Raw genomic sequence first — 19,477 nt, 5'->3', positions numbered from 1 at the left:
GTTTTCAGGCTGGCGGGTGACTGAAGCTCCCAACCGCTCCTTTTTTTCTTTTTCTTTTTTTATTCTGGGCCAGCTTTAGCTCTGAGGCTCGGCTCCAGCTATGAATCCTCCGCTGCTGAAAGCAGGTTTCTGGCCTTTGTTTACCTTCTGTATTTGATACAATGTTGCGGTCCGGCTGGCTGAAGCCCGCTGACTAAAGCAGGTTTCTGGGGTTTTGTTTAGCTTCTATATTTGCAACATAGTTGCTTAGAGTTGCAGCTGAGAGGCCAGCAAGTCGGGCGGGGAATGTTGGAGTCCACCGTCACTGGAGCAAGCAAGCCTCCCTATTCGCTTCAAGCTGCCTGGCTGCCGGCCACCATCTTGGCTGGCAGTTAATTTGCATATCTCCCTGATTAGCCAATGGGAAGGCTAGCGGCCGTACAGCTAATTACCATGTTTCTCTTTTATTAGATAGGATATATATATATATATCTCCAAATGGCCCTTGGTAGACAAAAAGTACCCTACCCCTGGCAGTATTAGTCACTTAAGTATATATTCTCTTATTTAGTCTTCACCACAACCATGTGGCCCTGGCTAGTTGTTCAATGGTTAGAGCACCGGCCCACGGACCAAAGGGTCACAGGTTTGACCTGGTCAAGGGCACTTACCTCGGTTGCAGGTTCCCTGGCCCCGGTACGGGCACATGCAGCAGGCAATCAATGTGTCTCTCTCATGTCAAATGTTTTTTTCTCTCTCTCCCCTTCTCCCTCCCTCCCTCTCTTTCTCTAGAAATCGATGGAAAAAATATACTCGGGTGAGGAGTAAAAAAAAAAAGCCAACAAAAAACAACCATATGACAAAATAGGTATTGTTATTGTCTCCATTTTATAGTTAAGGAAACTGAGACATAGAGATGATTTTAAAATGAGATTTTGTTGTTTTTATGAGAACCTACTCTGTAACTTAAATTCTTTCTGGGATTACAATGAAATGTTTTTCTTTAATATTAAAAGTACTGTCATGGTAGTTTTATGAATTTTCTTAATAGCAGATCAAGTGCCTCCTATAACTCTGCTTATAATATAGTTCCTACCAGTTCACTATGCATCATTTAAAATCTTTTAGTAGCTTCCCTTGGCTTTCACAACAAAGTTCAAATTCTGGCTCTCCTCACAAGACCCTTTCTGCTTTGATTCTTGCCTCATTTTGGACTTTTCTCAGCATATGCCTGTACTTGAGTCACAGTAAATTAGTTAAGAATCCTTCCAGTCTGTCATCTGATTCACTCTTTGTTTTTCTTCTCTTCTCCTTTTTACTTCGGAAAGGTGACCTGCTGTGATGTGTCTTCCCTGATGATGCCAACTCAGCCAATTTTGTTGTCTCTGCTCCTCTAACACTGTTAGAGACCTCTCTTATACCTCTCATACTATTTTTAAAAATGTATTTTTATTGATTTGAGAGAAGAAAGAGGGAGAGGGAGATAGAAACATCGATGGAAGAGAATCATATTCTGGGGATCGAGCCTGCAACCTGGGCATGTGCCCTGATCAGGAATCGAACCAGTGACCTTCTGGTGCATGGGCCAGTGCTCAACCACTGAATCACAACAGCCAGGCCACCTCATAGTTTTTTTAATCATTCTCATTTAAAAGCCCAGATGTGAAGATTAAATTATGAATTTAAATGAAGTATTGGTTTCAAATCAACAAATATTTGTGGAGTATCTACTATGTGCCTATCCATATTCTAAACACTTTAGAAGAATTAGTGAACAAAACACAAAATCCCTGTTCTCATCAAGCTTATGGTAGAGGGAAAAGTCATATGAACAAAATAAATGAACCATATGTAGTATGTAATTTAGAAGATGATGAATGCAATAGAGAAAAAAAATGTATGAAAGGGAGAGGGTTGAGGTGTTGGTGGTAGGGTACTATTGCTATTTTAAATTTCAGCAAGGGCTCATTAGAACCTGATATAGACAAAGATTTGAAGCAGGTAAGTCATGCAGATTTGGGGGAAGAAATCCCTAATAAGGGAGGGAATAGTAAAGGCAAAGAGTCTAAGGCCAAAGAGTTTGTCTGAGTAGAGTCCCTGGGTGGAGTTAGAGGAGAAGTAGAGGATGTCTGAGAGGTAAATAGGGCAGATTATGTAGGGCTCAAGAATTTAGGCCTTTTTCTGAGTAAGATGGAAAGTCATTGGAGGATTTTAAGCTATGAGTGATCAGTCAGATGACACTTAACCTATTAAAAAGATTGAATTGATTCAGAAAACAATATTCAATAGAACTCTCCACTTTCCAGATGGTGGAACAAAACACAGAAAAGTTAATTTTGCTCAGTTAATTGAAGAAAATAGATGGGAATCAAACCCAAGCCTTCTGATATTTAACCTGTAATTGAGTTTATGTTTTGGTTATTATAAAGATAAATATAATAATTTGTCATGACCATATTAAAAGCTTCTGTGGGCTAAGCACATCTGTGAAATTAATTCTGCTTTGTTATAAGTAATGGAAAGGTTTCCGTTTAAAACAGTTTAGTTCTACTCAAATCCAACTTTTTGTTCTTTTCCTGGTACCCAGTCACATTTACCCACTTTGGTTAGTTTGCCCAGCAGATAACCTCTTAGGATGCCTCAGATGGGCAATACCCCAACCACTCTTGGCTTAAAAACACCCACTCAAAATCCTGTTCTGACATAATTAGGTTTAAATCAGTGTGCCCAGATCAGCATGCAGTTGTGACAAAATTGGAGAGGAAATGATAAAATCTTCACTATTGAACTTTAAAATAGTATATATTTTAATTACATTACCATGACATTACTAAGTGATGGAGTTTTTTCAGGAAACTTTGTGATCAATTCATGCTTTCCAACTTCCTGAGCTATTTGTTAGTTTCACGACAGGTGGTAGTTTAATATGCCAATTTGGCTAACAAACTTTTTTGGGGAAGATTTTTTCCCCCTTGAAGCAGTGCTTTCTGTTTTGAGCAACTTACTTGATTATTAAAATACTTTTCATTTTTCTTTAATAGTTTTCTCAAAATTTTAATCATTTTTAAATTAGAAAAATATCTATTCTGTAACCTTATCTAGTCTTAACATGAATTCTCAACAAAGAAAGTAAGGTATATAGAATATTTTACTTAGCTTGTTATCTAGTCATTAGGTATTATAAAACTCAGTCTCAGTTAAAACTTTTTTTTACTAATGTGCTCAGAGATTATTCTTGGTATCCAACTTTAGTATGCAGTTAAATATAAAGGGATTAAGTATCTAGAGGTTTTTAAGGTATTGCTGTATCTGTAAATGAAAGATATCATTCAGATACCCAAAACCAACTCATAGTAGCATCTGAAGAATTAGTAAAGGTAGGTTAGACTCTTAAGTATCATAATATCAGTGATTGTCTTGGTTTTATTAAAAATTAGTTTATGTACACCTAGCACACAGATCTTGATTTCTATACCGTTTCCAATAAAAGAAATCAAGGCTTCTCAGAGAAATAGCTGATTCCAGGACTGAGACAGGAAATATACAAGATGAGCCTGGAGCATCTTATAATGCTAGAAAGTAAAGGAGTGCTCAAAAACAAAACAAAACTTTACATTAATAGATGTATGTTAAAGGGACAAAGAGGAGCCAACTGCAAGAGCTCCAGGTCGTCCAAGGTTGAAGAATATTTAAAGTAATAGTAGATGCCTGGCCAGTGTGGCTCACTGGTTAAGTGTCAACCCATGCACTAAGAGGTAGCTGGTTTGATTCCTGGTAAGGGCACATGCTTGGGTTTTGGTTTGATCCCTATTAGCGGGTGTGCAGGAGACAACTGATTGATGTTTCTCTCTCAGGGTTTCTATCTCTCTCCCTACTCACTACCTCTCTCTAAAAAATCAATAAAAGCGTACTTTAAAAAATATATAAAGTAGTAGTGGATTGTAACTCAAAGTATAAAATAAATATCTATGAATCCATGCTGATATAAATAATGATTGACTGACTAACATAATAAATGGGGGAGAAGAGATAAATCTCTGTGCAGAAGAGTTCCATATGCTCTGCCCTCAAGGAGAAGAGTCATAAATCCCTACTCCTTAAGTGTGGGCTGTGCACAGTGACTTTCCTACAAAGGCTACAGTATGGAAAGGGCAGGGAAAAAAATCTCTATATAAAAGCCTAAGTGACCAGTCGACCAGTAGCTATGATGCGCACTGACCACCAGGGTGCAGACGCTCAATGCACAGGCATGGAAACATGGAACAGACTGATGAATCTCAGAGGGAAGGAGGGAGTGGAGAGGGCGGGAAGAGATTAACCAAAGATCTTATATGCATACTAGAGGCATTGTACACGGATTCATGCACCGGTGGGGTCCCTTGGCCTGGCCTGCAGGGATCGGGCCAAAACCACCAGTCTGACATCCCCCAAGGGGTCCTGGATTGCAAGAGGATGCAGGCCAGCCCGGGGGACCCTACCGGTGCATGAATCCGTGTACTGGGCCTCTAGGAATATATAACTTTACAGTGGTGAAACCTAACAAACACTCTTTTACTTAGACCAGTGGTTCTCAACCTTCCTAATGCCGTGACCCTTTAATACAGTTCCTCATGTTGTGGTGACCCCCAACCATAAAATTATTTTTGTTGCTACTTCATAACTGTAATTTTGCTACTGTTATGAATCGTAATGTAAATATCTGATATGCAGGATGTATTTTCATTGTTACAAATTGAACATAATTAAAGCATAGTGATTAATCACAAAAACAATATGTAATTATATATGTGTTTTCCGATGGTCTTAGGCGACCCCTGTGAAAGGGTCATTCGACCCCCAAAGGGGTCTCGACCCACAGGTTGAGAACCGCTGACTTAGACGATTATAGTCAACATTAACAGTTATGAATCACATTGTAAGTATGTACCCGTGATTCAGTGTGATAATAATGCCACTTTGTCTCTCTAGTCTTCCAGTAACCCCAAATCCCAGTCTTACCATGAGAAAAATATCAGACAAATTTTGATAGTGGGGCATCCTACAGAATGCATGACCTGTACTCCTCAAAACTCTCCAGATGATCAAAAACAGGCAGTCTGAGAATCTGTCACAGCCAAGAGTAACCTGAGAGACATGACAACTAAATATAATGTGGAGTCCTGCATAGAATCTTAGAACAGAAGGACATTAAATTTTTTTTAAAAAATATATTTTATTGGTTTTTCACAGAGAGGAAGGGAGAGGGACAGAGAGTTAGAAACATTGATGAGAGAGAAAGATCCATCAGCTGCCTCCTGCACGCCCCCCACCGGGGATGCGCCCGCAACCAAGGCACATGCCCCTGACCGGAATCGAACCTGGGACCCTTCAGTCCGCAGGCCGACTCTCTGTCCACTGAGCCAAACCGGTTCGGCAAGGACATTAAATTTAAAAAACAAGCAAACACACACACACAATAAGGAAAACTGAATAACATATGAGCTTCAGTTAGTAAAACTATCAATATTGATTCCTTAGTGATAACAAATTGACCATACCTTGTTAGTGGAAGATGTTAATAATCAGGGAAATAGTGCAGGGGGTAAATAGGAATTCTGTCTTCTCAGTTTTTCTGTAAGTCTAAAACTGTTTTTTTTAAAAAGTACTATAAAAATAGTTTATGTAATTCCATGGTTTTGGGGAACCCCTAGAATTACATAGAATTTTAAATATTAGTCACAAAAGTGATTTGTTTCCAATTAAACTATAATTTATAAGAAATATTTTCTAGCTTTTTGGACCTTGTACAAATGCTGATTTTTCATGTGTGCATTTAGCTGGTCTTACAAGAAACATCACTTTAAAACTCTGTGTGTGTGTATGTGTGTGTCTTAGCACTGAGGAAAATTTTTGATTTATTATTTTTTTCAACTTACCTTATTTTCTTAAAAATATTTATATGTAAATATGTAAATATTTATATACTTTTATTTTTTTCTAGTTACTAAAATGAACATTCAAACTTTTTTGTCCATGAAATGTTTTTGGGTTTTTTTTGCTTGCTTGCTAAGGTTTTTATTAGGACTACATGAATATTTAGATTAATTAATCAATTATTTATTTTTATTAAATTTATTGGGGTGACATTGATTGATAAGATTATATAGGCTTCAAGTGTGCATTTCCATGATACATCATCTGTGTATTAGATTGTGTACCCACCACCCATATACATGGCCCCTTTACCCTTTACTACTTCCCACTCTCCTTCCTTCTAGTACTACCATACTATTGTCTGTGTCTATGAATTTCAGTTTTATATCCCACATATGAGTGAAATCATATAGTTCTTAGCTTTTTCCAACTGACTTATTTTGCTTAGCATGATATCCTCAAGGTCCATCCTTGTTGTCACAAATGGCAGTATTTAATCTTTTCTTTTGACTGAGTAGTATTCCATCTATATATATAAAAGCATAATGTGCAAACTGTCCCCTCGAGAGTTCGACCAGAAGACCAGGAGTTCGATCGCTCGCTATGACGTGAGCTGACCACCAGGGGACAGCGTGGAACAAAGGAAGGCCACAGCCAGCAGCCAGGGAAGGGAGGCCCTGGCCAAAAGCTGGAAGGAAGGCTCCAGCCAGCAGCCAGAAGGCCCCAATCGGTCCTGATCGCCAGCCAGCCTAGGGACCCTACCCATGCACAAATTTCGTGCACCGGGCCTCTAGTTGTATATATGTACCACATCTTTTTATCCAGTCATCTATCAAAGGACACTTTGGTTGTTTCTGTCTTGGCAACCTGTGAATAATACTGCATAGAGGTGCATATGTGAATAAATATTTTCAAAATTTTCCAGTAGGTAGAAGAGGAATTGCTGGGTCATATGGTAGCTCTATTCTTAATTTTTTTAGCTACCTCCATACTGCTTTCCATAGTGGTTGTGTCATTTTACATTTCCACCATCGGTGAACAGAGGGTTCCTTTTTCTCCACAACCTCTCCAACACTTGTTTTATTTATATATATTTGTCTTGTTGATAATAGCCATTCTAACAGGTGGGAGGTGATATCTCATTCTAGTTTTTATTTGCATTTTCCTGATAACTAGTGAAGTTGAGCACCTTTTCATATATCTGTTGGCCATGACTTTAAATTACAGGAAACTTTTAGAAACTTACCGATAGTACATGATGTGAGTATGATTTGTTTTTAGATGTTTCGAATGAGTCACCTTGAAGTCACAGAGAGGCTAACATTTACCACATTTACTATTCTGATTAATTTGTCTTAGGGCAAAGTACAAATCAGTAATAACTTAAAAGCTTAGAGGTTGCTATTGATGTTTCAGTAAGGTTATGTTGATTAATCACGGTGATTACTTATCACTTGTCAGAAATTTACTCAAATCATGGGATTTTCTTCTACTATAATAATTTCATATGCAGTTATTATTTTCTTAATACATTTGCTTTGATAAATTAATTGAAAATATCAAATTGGGATTTAGAAATTGGGCCCCTGCTGCAAGTTAATATGGTTGCTTCTGTGACCGTTGAAAATAGTTTCATAATGTAGCCTTGAAAACAAGTATTATTTAACCTTTAAAACAGTCAAGATATTGCCTTTTTATGGTCTCTAAAATAGTTTAACTTTTACAGAGAGAGAGATTGGATATATCTTTATGTAGCATAATCTCTTTGTTACATTTTTTTCATCTCTGAGTATAATTTAAAATATTTTTTAAATGTAAGCTTTATGCTTGCATTTGAGACTAAGCAACCTGCATTGTGTCATGACCCTTCTAATACCACAAACCTTCTGTAATACTACTCCCAGTGAAAAACCCACATCCTATGTATAACCTTAGATTTATTTTGAAATCTCTATGAAGAGAGCATAGAGAGATTACTAATTGTTTCTGTTATTTCCTTTAAGGGTGTGATGTCTATTTGTAAACTGTGTCTTAAGTTTTAAGTTGTCAGGCTTAAAATGTCAAGGTATATGAAGTACTGATTTCCTATTCTAAACTTAACTTAAAAATTTATTAACTAGTTATAAGTTTCAGTTGAGAATTGGGTGATATGTTAGACATCTATAGAGCATTCAAGAAAGAAAGCAGTGGTACTTCCTGTAGCCAATACTTCTACTACTACTGGGCAGTACAATACTATTTAACAATCGCTAATTTAAACAACAAGCCACCATTTTTTTCTGTTTTATTCCTGTTCTTGTTTTTATTATCTTCTCCCTTCTATTTTAGATTTATTTTGTTTTTTATATACTTAAGATAAATCATACATCCCATATTGCTTTTATTATTTAAAAATATTGGCAACTACTCATCAATAGGAGCATGCTTAAACCATAGTTAATCCATACTTGGAATAGTCTGTATCTTTAAGAAAAAATGAAGAAAGATCTGTAAGACATATTAAGTAAGAAAAACAAATGATAAACAGGATATATGTTATAATTCCCTTTGTGTCTGTTTAAAAAGTGTATATATTATGTGTATAGACATACATGTGTATGCATATATGTAAGTATTAGAATACACTGGAATGTCATCTGTGATACCTATCAAACTATTTACAGTATTCTCTTTGGCAAGAGTGTTTGGTGGGAAAGGGCTTGGTGCAAAAGGATCAGGAGTTTACTTTTTTTTAAAAAATCTTCATCCAAGAATATGATTTTTGTAGTTTGTTTGTTTGTTTAATAGAGCAAGAGAGAAACATGATGTGAGAGAAAAAGTGATCGGTTGCCTCCCATACATCCCCCTGCCCCAACCAGGGATCGAACCCGCAACCTTTTTGTGTGTGGGACGATGCTCCAACCAACTTAGCTTCCCAGCCAGGGCAGGAATGTATTTTCTATACTTTATGAATTTACATGATTACCATTGTACTTTTTTAAATGTACATACATTTGAATAATTTTTAAAGTAAATATTGCTAGAATGGAAATAAGAAGTAGGAGTTCCAGATAATTATAGAAAATAGCAACAAAGAAAACTTGGTCAACCTAGCAAAAGTGCCACACTCCTCTGCCCTTAGAGTCCCTAAGCGGTCTGGCTCCTGCCTACTTCTCTGCATCATAAACAGCACACCCCTTTACGTTATGCTTTAGCAACACCAACTGTCTTTTTGTTTCTTGAACAAATATCATTCGTTCCTACATTGAGGCTTTTGTTCTTGCTCTTTCTTACATTTGGAATTCTATTCTTGCTGATCTTCCCAATACTAGTTCTTTCTCATCATTTATATCTCAATTTAAAGTCACCAACATAGAAATATTCTGTGACCACCCTTGTAAAGCAGTCCCCTCACACTGTTACTCTATTTCATCATCATGTTTTTTATGCTAATATATCTCTTATCAGTGCCTGAAATTATGTTTACTTTAAAAATTAACTCATACCCACACAATACATCAGAACCTTGTTTTTCTTATTTACTGCTATATGATACCTTGTGCCATGGCATATAACAGGTGCTCAAAAAAAATAATTGCTGAATTAAATTTAAGGGGCAGAAAATAGTCATGTATAAGAGAGTCTGATATTCTGTGTCATAGAGCAGCAGATTCTAAGTACTTTATATGTATGTAAAGATTCATTTATTTAAACAAATGCTGCCCCAGAGAGAGATTGAAACTGATCCCAGAATTTTCTATCCCAGTCATCTAACAAAATAGTAAAAAATAGTTGTTGTTTTTTCTTAAGGCAAATACTTTCCCACTAAAAGAAGCCTGAGAGGGAAAAAAGCACAACCTAATGCAATAAACTTTTTCAGTGACAGTTAAGGAAAGAAATAGACCATTCTATAGCAGAGAGACCTACTAGGGCTTGGCTTCTAACCTCGACTGTCTCTCCTCTCCTTTCCACTCACCAAACGGTATAGTTGAGTCAGCACAATCCCCCAAGGATTTGTGTATATCCCAAATGTTTAAAGAAGGAAAACGAGAATGTAATTTCCTGACAGAGGGTTGTAAAAACTTCTGGAAGGAACAATCCAGTGAGAGATAAGAAATTTTAACTAAAGTGAAGGCCCTGGGACAGCACAGTGAATTTGGGAAATGCTCTGAATTCTAAAACCAAGGTTTTGACATATCCCCCTTCCAATTAGGTTATACAAGATATTTAACAAAATTGCAGAAGAACATGTGGAGCCCTTGTTCAGCCAGCTTCTCCCTTTCCATGTGCTATCCCTCGGGTTGTAGAAAAGTGTGAACAAACTTGAGCTTGGAGGGCAAAGAAAATAGATTTAAAATATGGTGGAAAAAGCGTTAATAAATAACCCATTTGTTAAAGCATTTGAAATACCTGGACAATCACCTAGCCATGAGCATGATGAGAAGAAATGGTACAACAACTAGGTTTATAGTATTAGAACAGAGAAAGAAAGAAATACCACTCAAAGAGATCCCAAACAAAAAGAAAGGTAATTCAAGGATGAGAGGAATTAATTGTTTCACCCTATTAAACAACTAAACATAAATTCAGAAAAATTAAGATATTAAAAGATAAGATGATAAAAAAATGTAATGAGGTAAGAGAAAAGATTGTACCACTAAGGAAACAAATTGAAGTCTAGTGCATTATTGCTGAAACCACAAAAGACTAGTCTATTCAATAGAAAATGCTAAAAAGTGGATTAAAGGCATGGAAAAAAAACTTGGGATAACTGACTGCAGAGATTAAGAATGTAAAACAAGTATTAGCTAATAGGTACAGATGACAGACAGATTGTTTTACACTAAGGAAAATTGGTATCCCACAACAAATGGAAAGAAAGTATTAAAAAATATAAACAAAAGGAGCCCTGGCCAATGTGGCTCGGTTGGCTGAGCGCCATCCTGTGCACTGAAAGATTGCTGGTTCCATTCGCATTCAGGGAACATGCCCAGGTTGTGGATTTGATCCCCAGTTGGGATGCAGGCAGGAGGCAACTGATTGATGTTTCTCTCTCCCTCTCCCTTCATCTCTCTCTAAAAATAATTTTTTTAAAATCAACAAAAGAAAGGTACCTACAATTAAGGAAGATTCAAATATTAAATTAAAAGAACACCCACCCTGTGTTCTAGGAATTTGATACAGAATGCTCCGTAAATTCTCAGAGCAAATTACCTCCAAAGTTTTTATGGCAAGATAAAGACTTGTCCTCCAGATTTCTCATAGCATAGTCAGTGCCAGAGACCAATGAAGCAATGGCTATGCTGCACTCTGCAATACAGTAGCCTCTAGCTCAGTGGTTCTCAACCTTCTGGCCCTTTAAATACAGTTCCTCATGTTGTGACCCAACCATAAAATTATTCTCGTTGCTACTTCGTAACTGTAATGTTGCTACTGTTATGAATCCTAATGTAAATATCTGATATGCAGGATGGTCTTAGGCGACCCCTGTGAAAGGGTCGTTCAACCGCCAGAGGGGTCGCGACCCACAGGTTGAGAACCGCTATTAGCTGATTTAAATTAAATAAAATTTAAATCAGTTCCTCAGTTACAGTAGCTCAGTAGACTCATGTTATGTGGTAGCCATTAACTACCATATGAGACAGTGCAGATGGAGAACATTTTCATTACCACAGAAAGTTCTTTTAGTGCTAGTCTACAGAAATCTGACCTTGGGTGTCCCAAACAACTATAGTCAAACAAGAAATTATTCAAATATGTTGAAGAAACAAGTTGGCAGCCTGGCCGGTTTGACTCAATGGTTAGAGTGCCGGCCCTTGGAACAGGGTCTCGGGTTCAATTCCCAGCCAAGGGCACATACCTTGGTTGTGGGCTGGATCCCTAGCCCCAGTTGGGCATTTGCAGGAGGCAACCAGATGTTGTGTCTCACATCAATGTCTCTCTCTCTCTCTCTCCCTCCCCTCCCCTCCCCTCACTCTCTCTAAAAAAATCAATGGAAAGTATATCCTCAGGTGAGGATTAAATAAATAAATAAGAATAGGTTGGCATTTTCCATTTTGAAAAGACTGCTGGGATACTGTTCTCATGATTTTAAAAAATATATATTTTTATTTATTTCAGAGAGGAAGGGAGAGGGAGAGATAGAAACATCAATGATGAGAGAGAATCATTGATCAGTTGCCTCCTGTCCCAGGGATCAAGCCTGCAACCGGGGCATGTGCCCTGACTGGGAATCAAACTGTGACCTGGTTCATAGCTCTACGTTCAACCACTGAGCAACACCGGCTGGGTGTGATCTTTTGTTATTGTTGTTGTTAATCCTCACCCAAGTATATATTTTTCATTGCTTTTTTAGAGAGAGTAGGAGGGAGGGGGGAGAGAGAAACATCCATGTGAGGGAGACACATGGATCGGTTGCCTCCCGCACATGCCCCAACCAGGGCCAGGAGTCGAACCTGCAACCCAGATACCTTCCCTTGATGGGGAATCCAACCTGTGACCCTTCAGTGTGTGGGCTAATGCTCCAGCCTTTGAGCCAGACCAGTCAAGGCTCATGATCCTTTCTTTAAAAAACTACTGGAAATTCACCTTAAAACAAGTCAAAATAAAGAACTAAGAAATGTGTATGTTATTTGAAAAGATGGATAGTGAATATTAATTAATTTAAATAGAAAAAGATACATGAAGAACATAAAATAAGCAACACCATTTTTAGGAAAACAATTCCAGCACATACCCTGCTGTGATCTGTCTCACAAATGTGGGACTAGGAGTGAAAGCTGACTTCTGCACCTGGCTTTTTCCTAGCTGGCCATGTGGTCCTTGGTAAGTTAGCCAGCCCCTGAATCTGCTTCATCCTCTAGTCTATTGAAGCTTAGGTCAAGCCATCTCTGAGGACAGTGCACAGATGAAGGGACCATCCCCCAAAAGAGCATTATTCTTTATCAACCGAGAGGGAAGCAATTGGTAATAAGAATCCAGAGTATGGGAACAGTTGGTCTCTAGACCACAATAATCATCAGGTTTGGAGAAGCGGATCTAGGGAAATAACAGTGATGGGCAGTAAAATGACAAGAAGATGAAATGATGTTTACCTAGAAAGGCTTTTTGGAACTAATTCTTCAAAAGTGTTGGTATCCCAAGGCAGCACTCCCCAGAGGTCCTGTCAGGTCCTAACTCAGCATAGCGTGACGGTGTTTATCATTAGTAAATGGTCTATCTCACCCTCTATCCTTTCCTCATAGGGGAAAGTGAGGCAAAAGCTGCTTCACATGACACAAGAGCACGTATTTGGGTTTTAACTTTGTGGTGTCAAAAACACACACACACATAACAAAAAACAAACAGTGCACCCTTTGATAGGTTAGTTGGTAGAGTAAAAAACAAGAAACAGAGCCAAGAAACAGAAATGGAGATGAATCTTTCACTAAGATGATAAACCCCCATGACATGGAATATGTGAAGATAATAAAATATGACATTTACACTATCCAGAAGATGAATCACATTTTCTTTAGCTATAGAGTTCTCTAGCTGTGAGCACTGTGTCAGTGCAAGATGAACCTTAATGAGTGGCTATTTGATGCTTTCTTCTTTTTTTTTTTTAAATCCTCACCTGAGGAAACTTTTTTACATTGATTTTTAGAGCGTGGAAGGGAGGGAGGGCGTGAGCGAGAGATACATTGATTGGTTGCCTCCTGCATGCACCTAGACCGGGGCAGGGCCGGGGGTTGAATCTGCAATCCAGGTATGTGTCTTGATTGGGAATTGAACCCGAGACCCTTCAGTCCACGGGCTCTAACCACTGGAAAAAACTGGCCAGAGTTGATGCTTTCTTTTTAAGTCCTCTCTTAGTGATTTCTTTGTGACTAACCCTATACTTTTCCCGGAATTTAAAGTCATCTGCCTACTTTTTAGAATACTTTTGTGAAGAGACAAATGACAGGTTTATTTTAAAGTGATGTCAAACATGGAGAGAGTTCTTTGAACCTCACAGTTAAACCTATAGGGTAGTCTCTTAATAAGAGGCAAAAATGTCTTGGTCTACACTTACTCCCTTGATCCAAACACCCATTAAATATATATTATATTAGTTTTACCTCACTGCCTACTTGGTTTGAAAAAGGGAATAAAAACAGTGTTTTACTTGGAGTTTTGTTGGAATGGTAAAAATTTCTATTTTAACTTGTATAATACACAATTTTTAGACTTGGACTCTTCAAAAATATTAATGTCATTTAAAAAGGCAGAGGGACTATTATAGGTTAAAAGAGGCTAAAGAGATACAATAACCAAATATAACTGTGAACCTTAGTTCTATTCTGGACAGTAATAAACATTTTGCACACTTTTAGGGAAATTTGAATAGGAACTACATGTTCAATGAATATACTATGGAATTAGTATTAATTTAGGTGTTATAATGGCATTTGGTTATGGAAGACATTTCCTTATTCTTAGGAGATACATACTGAAACATATAGTAGTGGCATGTCTTATCTGCAATTTACATTCAAGTGGTTCAGAAGATATACACAGATGGAAAAAATGAAGACAAATGTGGCAAAATAGTAACTGGTGAATATAATTGGAGGGCATGTAGGTATTGTTGTACTATTAGATCTGTAAATTTGAAAAATTTGAAAACTAAAAGGCTAGAGAAAAATTTTGTAAGATGTAAATAATATACAAGATTAACTGTTTAAATTACCTTAAACAGTTATTAACTGTTTAAATTATCTTAAAAACCCAAAAACTTCTAAGCAAATTATCTGGTAGTAGAGAGTATTAAAAAACCAATGGCTTGTAACAATGGCTTTTAAAATCTGCTATCTTCCTGTATAAGGAAGTGTCCTTCCTGTGGCAAGATAGGATAAGTTATTGCCAACATTAAAAACATAGATAAAGAAACAAATAAACAAGAATCGATTTCTAGACATTCCTATTACAATATCTCTTTTAAAATGAGCTGACTAAATTTGTGGGTTTAAACAAACCTGGCCCCTGCCTCTTCTTCTCTCCACTCCACAATATTTTTTAAGAGCATACACTACTAAACCCCACTTTCCTCCCAAACAGTTGTTTAAAGCAATTTAACAACGTATTCATCTCAGATTTGGTGCAATATATCATGTAAAAACATGCTGCTTAGAGGTATCGAGAAAACGTTGCACATTTTTTCTTACATCTTCTAGTTTGTGGAACCACCACATGTAATTATTCAACTTTCTAAGTACATGTTGGAGTACAGGAGATGTAGTTGAAGAGATCTCTGAATAAAATGTCCACTTTCAACTGTGACTGTTTATACACTGCATAAATATCTAGTCATTTTTTTTCCTGCTGACTACAGTATTTGTTGATTTTTTAATCAACTGTAACAGAATATGTGGCACATCCTGGGCTCATTCCATTTCTACCTCATCCTTTTTCTGATTACAGCTCCCTTGGTTGCAGGGGAAAAGCAGGTGAGTGTATATGCCTAAAGTCATTGCTGCACAGTGGAGGTGGTGGAACACTGGAACCACTACTCTGAGTAAAATATTCCTCTCCACACATTTATGTGTTATATTAAAGAACATGGCTTTTTTATTATACCCACCTGTTACCTAATAAAAAGTTTAGGGAATTGGACTTCAAATTCCCCTTATTTATTGCCATATCTCCTCATAGAAATTGATGTTCTTAAGTTTTTATAGAATCATTTTGCTGGTCTCCAAATATTTGGTTTCTCTTCATTCTTTAGAACCGTTATCTTAGTTTTCAGTAATAGGGGTCATATGTGTGGAATTTTCTCAGATCCTAACCATTTTATTTAGTTCCTCATCATATATTACTAGATTTTAAAATAATATTTCTGTTTGAGAGGTAGGTTAACCAAGAAAGGGATTTGAGTTCAAAATTGAACCAACCTCTGTAGACAGGGAACTGACCAGCTGAAAGTAGCATAGATATAATGTGAAGTGAAACTGATAGCAGAATTGAAAAGAAATTAATTTAAGAGCCCTTGACAGTTTTCCTCTATTTTTGTTTTTAAATTATTCTTTCTGGAAATGTAGAGACTATTTGTAAATAAGGTTATGAGTCTTGGTCATTTACCACATTTACCATTGTGGTGGTAGTTGAAAGAAATATTTCTCTTTTTTATATGTAAAATTATACTAAGTAATTTTTATAACAAGTGTAAAGTCATAAAATGTTTGAGATCCTTAGGAAATAGGATTAAAAGTAATTTGTACTTGGCACATTAATAGAATTTTGAGTTTGTGTTAAAAAACATAGTTGATAGTTAATTTTCAAAGGTGCTTCAAACCAGGGCATTTCAAGTTTAGGTCTACACACTGGCTACATCATAATCACCACTGTAGTGTGGCTTTCAAAGTGTACTGATTTCAAGCCCCAATCCCAGATATTTAGGATTCAGGTCAGAATGGGTTCTTTTAATCTGTATGTTTACAAAACTCCCAAAGTGATTTTTCTTCATAGTCAACCGTGGGAACTACCGCTTTAGGCATTTTAGATATTATTTATATTTTTGTATTCATTTACTTAGCCATATTTTATTTTAAACTATTATGTTTTTTGCAGTTAGCAGAAAACCCAATTCTGAATTTATCTGTGGCTATTAATAATAAAAGGGATTTATTGGTTCATGAACCTGAAAAGTTCAAAAGTAGGATGTGCTTCAGGAAGTTTGATGTGGACTCCAACTTGTTGCATTGAAGCATGATTCTCAAGACTCTGCCCTTGTCATTTTTCTCCTCAGGAGGTTTTTTCCTTATTGTGTTAAAATGGCTAACAAGTACCCACATATCATAATGTCCAGAATAAGAAACTGTGCCCCATAAATTTCCAGCAAAATATTTTGAAAACCACACTATTTGTACAACCCCTGAATCAACCACTGTGCAACATAGGTGTGATTACCCTGCTTGTTTTAAACCCTATTAATCAGGGCTTACAAATGGGGTTAAGGATGGGGATGATTCTAATCTTAATACCATTACATAATGACGGAGAGATAAGGAATCTTGAGGAAACAACCACAAAATCTACAAAATATTCTGGAGATGAAATTATAACTCAGCTCTCTCTAAAATTATGTTCTATTTTAATAAGATACTAATTTATGTGATTTAATCATATTGCTTTTTAGTTTCTTAAATTTCCAGTAAATGTGAAGAAAGTAGTATCTATTCCTAGAGCAAAAGGTAAATTTTAAATGAAGAGTCACTAACCTTTGGGAGATAAGTATCTTTTTCCATATATAAATGAGGTACAGTGTAGACCAAGGGCTCACTCTTTAGCAGGCAGTAGGGAGAGACAATTAATTATTTTTATTGATGGCTTCTTCCTCCCAGTATTTTACATGAAAATTTTCAGACATACAGAAGTGGAAAGAATTGGACTATGAACACCATAAACTCACCCGCCTCCATTCTAAAATTAATATTTTGATATATTTGATCTATTCTTTATCAGAAACTCACCTATCCAACATTCTAGCTGCCTAATTTTTGGATGCATTTCAGAGTAAACTTGTTACACTTTACCCTTAGTCACTTAAACATGCATATTACTAACTAGAGTTATGGATGACCTTTTGATTAATAAGAGGCGTATGTACAAAGTTCTGTGGTTTAAGGCCTCAATATGAATTAGATTATCATAGATATTATACTGGTAATTGCTAAAATATTCAAAGATAGATCCAAGAGTGAAATGTACATTTAAACCTTTTTCAAATGTTACTTTATGCCCTCTTAATATAAAGTTTCTTTTATTGTGTGCCAAAAGGTTATATATTTAAAGTCTGTTCAGTGAAATTACAGAATACCAAAATTGTTGATGTGTTTGAGCTCTTTAAGTTTATTACTTACCTAATTAGTTTTGCTTAGGAAACTGGTTAACCGGCAATCTATTGTTGTTATCAGCTAGACAAAAAAACTTAAGAAAATGTAGGTTCCTGGTAAATTTATTAGCATAGTTGACATTTTCCCACCTGCTTATCAGAAAGAACCATGCGGACATTGCTTGAAAATAGAAAGCTTAAAAATACTTGCAAAAATCTTAAATATTAGGTTATTGAATGAACTGTCTCACAAGTGAAATTAAATTGATACCCCTTCTTAAAATATATTATTTTTACTTAGATTTGGGGAGGGTATTGTAAATATATAGTTATTCAGTTTTTACATTTAAAGAGGATTCTTAAATAACTTTGAATTAATATATTTAAATGAGAGCCCATTTATAGAACACAAAAATCCCAGACTTTTAGATAAAAGGTTATTTATACATTTTAATTTATTAAATAGCATTTAAAATATCTCTCACTTTTCACTTCTGTTTTTTAAGTAGCAGCTATATTTCCTTTAAGCAGACTGTCGAATCAGAATATCCCATGCAGAGCTTTCTAATTGGTGTGTCTGTCACACATGTTCTGCTGATGTGTGACAAGTGTGCTGGGATGGTGACTGTCTTGTCCTCGGGTCACCCTTCCTCTTTCCTCAGTTTAGTCAGTGTGCCTTACAAATTGTTGTTTGTGGGGTGTGTGTGTGTGTCCAGAGAAAATGGTTTAATGGACATCATAGTCTGACTTGTTGTCTGTAAAAGTTTTGCTGAAGGAGAACCAAGATGGCGGCATAGGTAAACACCTGTACTTGCTGCCTCTCACAACCACATCAAAATTACAACTAAAAGGCAGAACAACTATCATCCAGAACCACAGGAAAGCTGGCTGAGTGGAAGTTCCACAACTAGAGAGGTGAAGAAAGCACATCGAGACTGGTAGGAGGTGCGGAGGTGCGGAAAGTTCTGGCACCCGGGTGTGCTGCTTTTTTAATTGGAAGGGAGATACAAGCTCCAGCTTGCTCTGAACTCCAGTTCTGGGCAAGACTCTGGGGGACCCAGACACATATGGGGAGAAACTGGACTGTCTGGCATTGGGACAGGAACGAGAGGGTGGCTTCTTTCAGAGGGGCTTGCGGCAATCATTGTTCCTGCTTGGGGACACTGGGACACGGGGACCTCTCTGGTGCAGGGCTCACTGGCGGCCATTGCTGTTTGCTCTGCCCTGGTGATTCCCTGAGATCCTGCCCCACCCAATTTACAACCCACCCAAGCTGTGCACAGCAGCTTTTGCATATGAATGGCCAGTCCTTTCTCAGCCTAAAACCTGTTAAACAGGCAGCAGCCTGCCTTGCTACACAGCTAGGCCTCTGGGCACTTCCAAACCCGATACATAGAGGAGGAATCTGCAGATCTCTCTGTAGCTCCTACTAGGCAGCCCCAGGCTGTGGCTGACTTTGGAGATCCAAGAACCAGTGTACCCAGTGTTCAGTGTGAGACCATACTGGATTACAACTCTTCACATCCATAAGCAACACACTCAAGGGCAGACTCAGTGAGCACCAAAGCCCCACTGAAGCAAGTCCTGCCCCATAAGGTTGTTTCCAGCACAGGAGTTCTTCCAATGTAGACATAGCTGGTCCTCACAGCCAATTGGGCTGGAGGTCAATTACTCCCAGTGATACCAACAGCAATCAAGGCTCAACTACAACAAGACTGTGCACACAGCCCACAAAGGGGTGCACCAAGAGCGTCC

The 19,477-nt window shown here is 37.3% G+C and overlaps 1 protein-coding gene across 14 annotated transcripts in view; it reads left to right on the top strand.

The window, feature by feature from the left end:
- EVI5 (ecotropic viral integration site 5) overlaps nt 1-19,477 on the top strand; it is a 222,915-nt gene that overhangs the window by 169,238 nt on the left and 34,200 nt on the right. The window contains exon 20 of one of the 14 annotated variants that reach the window (XM_014550030.1): nt 2,166-2,176. The exons of the other annotated variants lie outside the window; for them this stretch is intronic. Within the exon in view, the coding sequence (XP_014405516.1) occupies nt 2,166-2,168 (3 nt within the window). The 3' untranslated portion in view covers nt 2,169-2,176. Of the gene's footprint in view, nt 1-2,165; nt 2,177-19,477 lie in introns of those variants that run through there. 14 annotated transcript variants of the gene reach the window in all.

This window comes from Myotis brandtii, unplaced genomic scaffold (assembly GCF_000412655.1).
Source record: "Myotis brandtii unplaced genomic scaffold, ASM41265v1 scaffold58, whole genome shotgun sequence".
NCBI lineage: Eukaryota > Metazoa > Chordata > Mammalia > Chiroptera > Vespertilionidae > Myotis > Myotis brandtii.
Note: the sequence above shows the minus strand (reverse complement) of the source record. Positions and strands in the feature narration are given on the sequence as shown.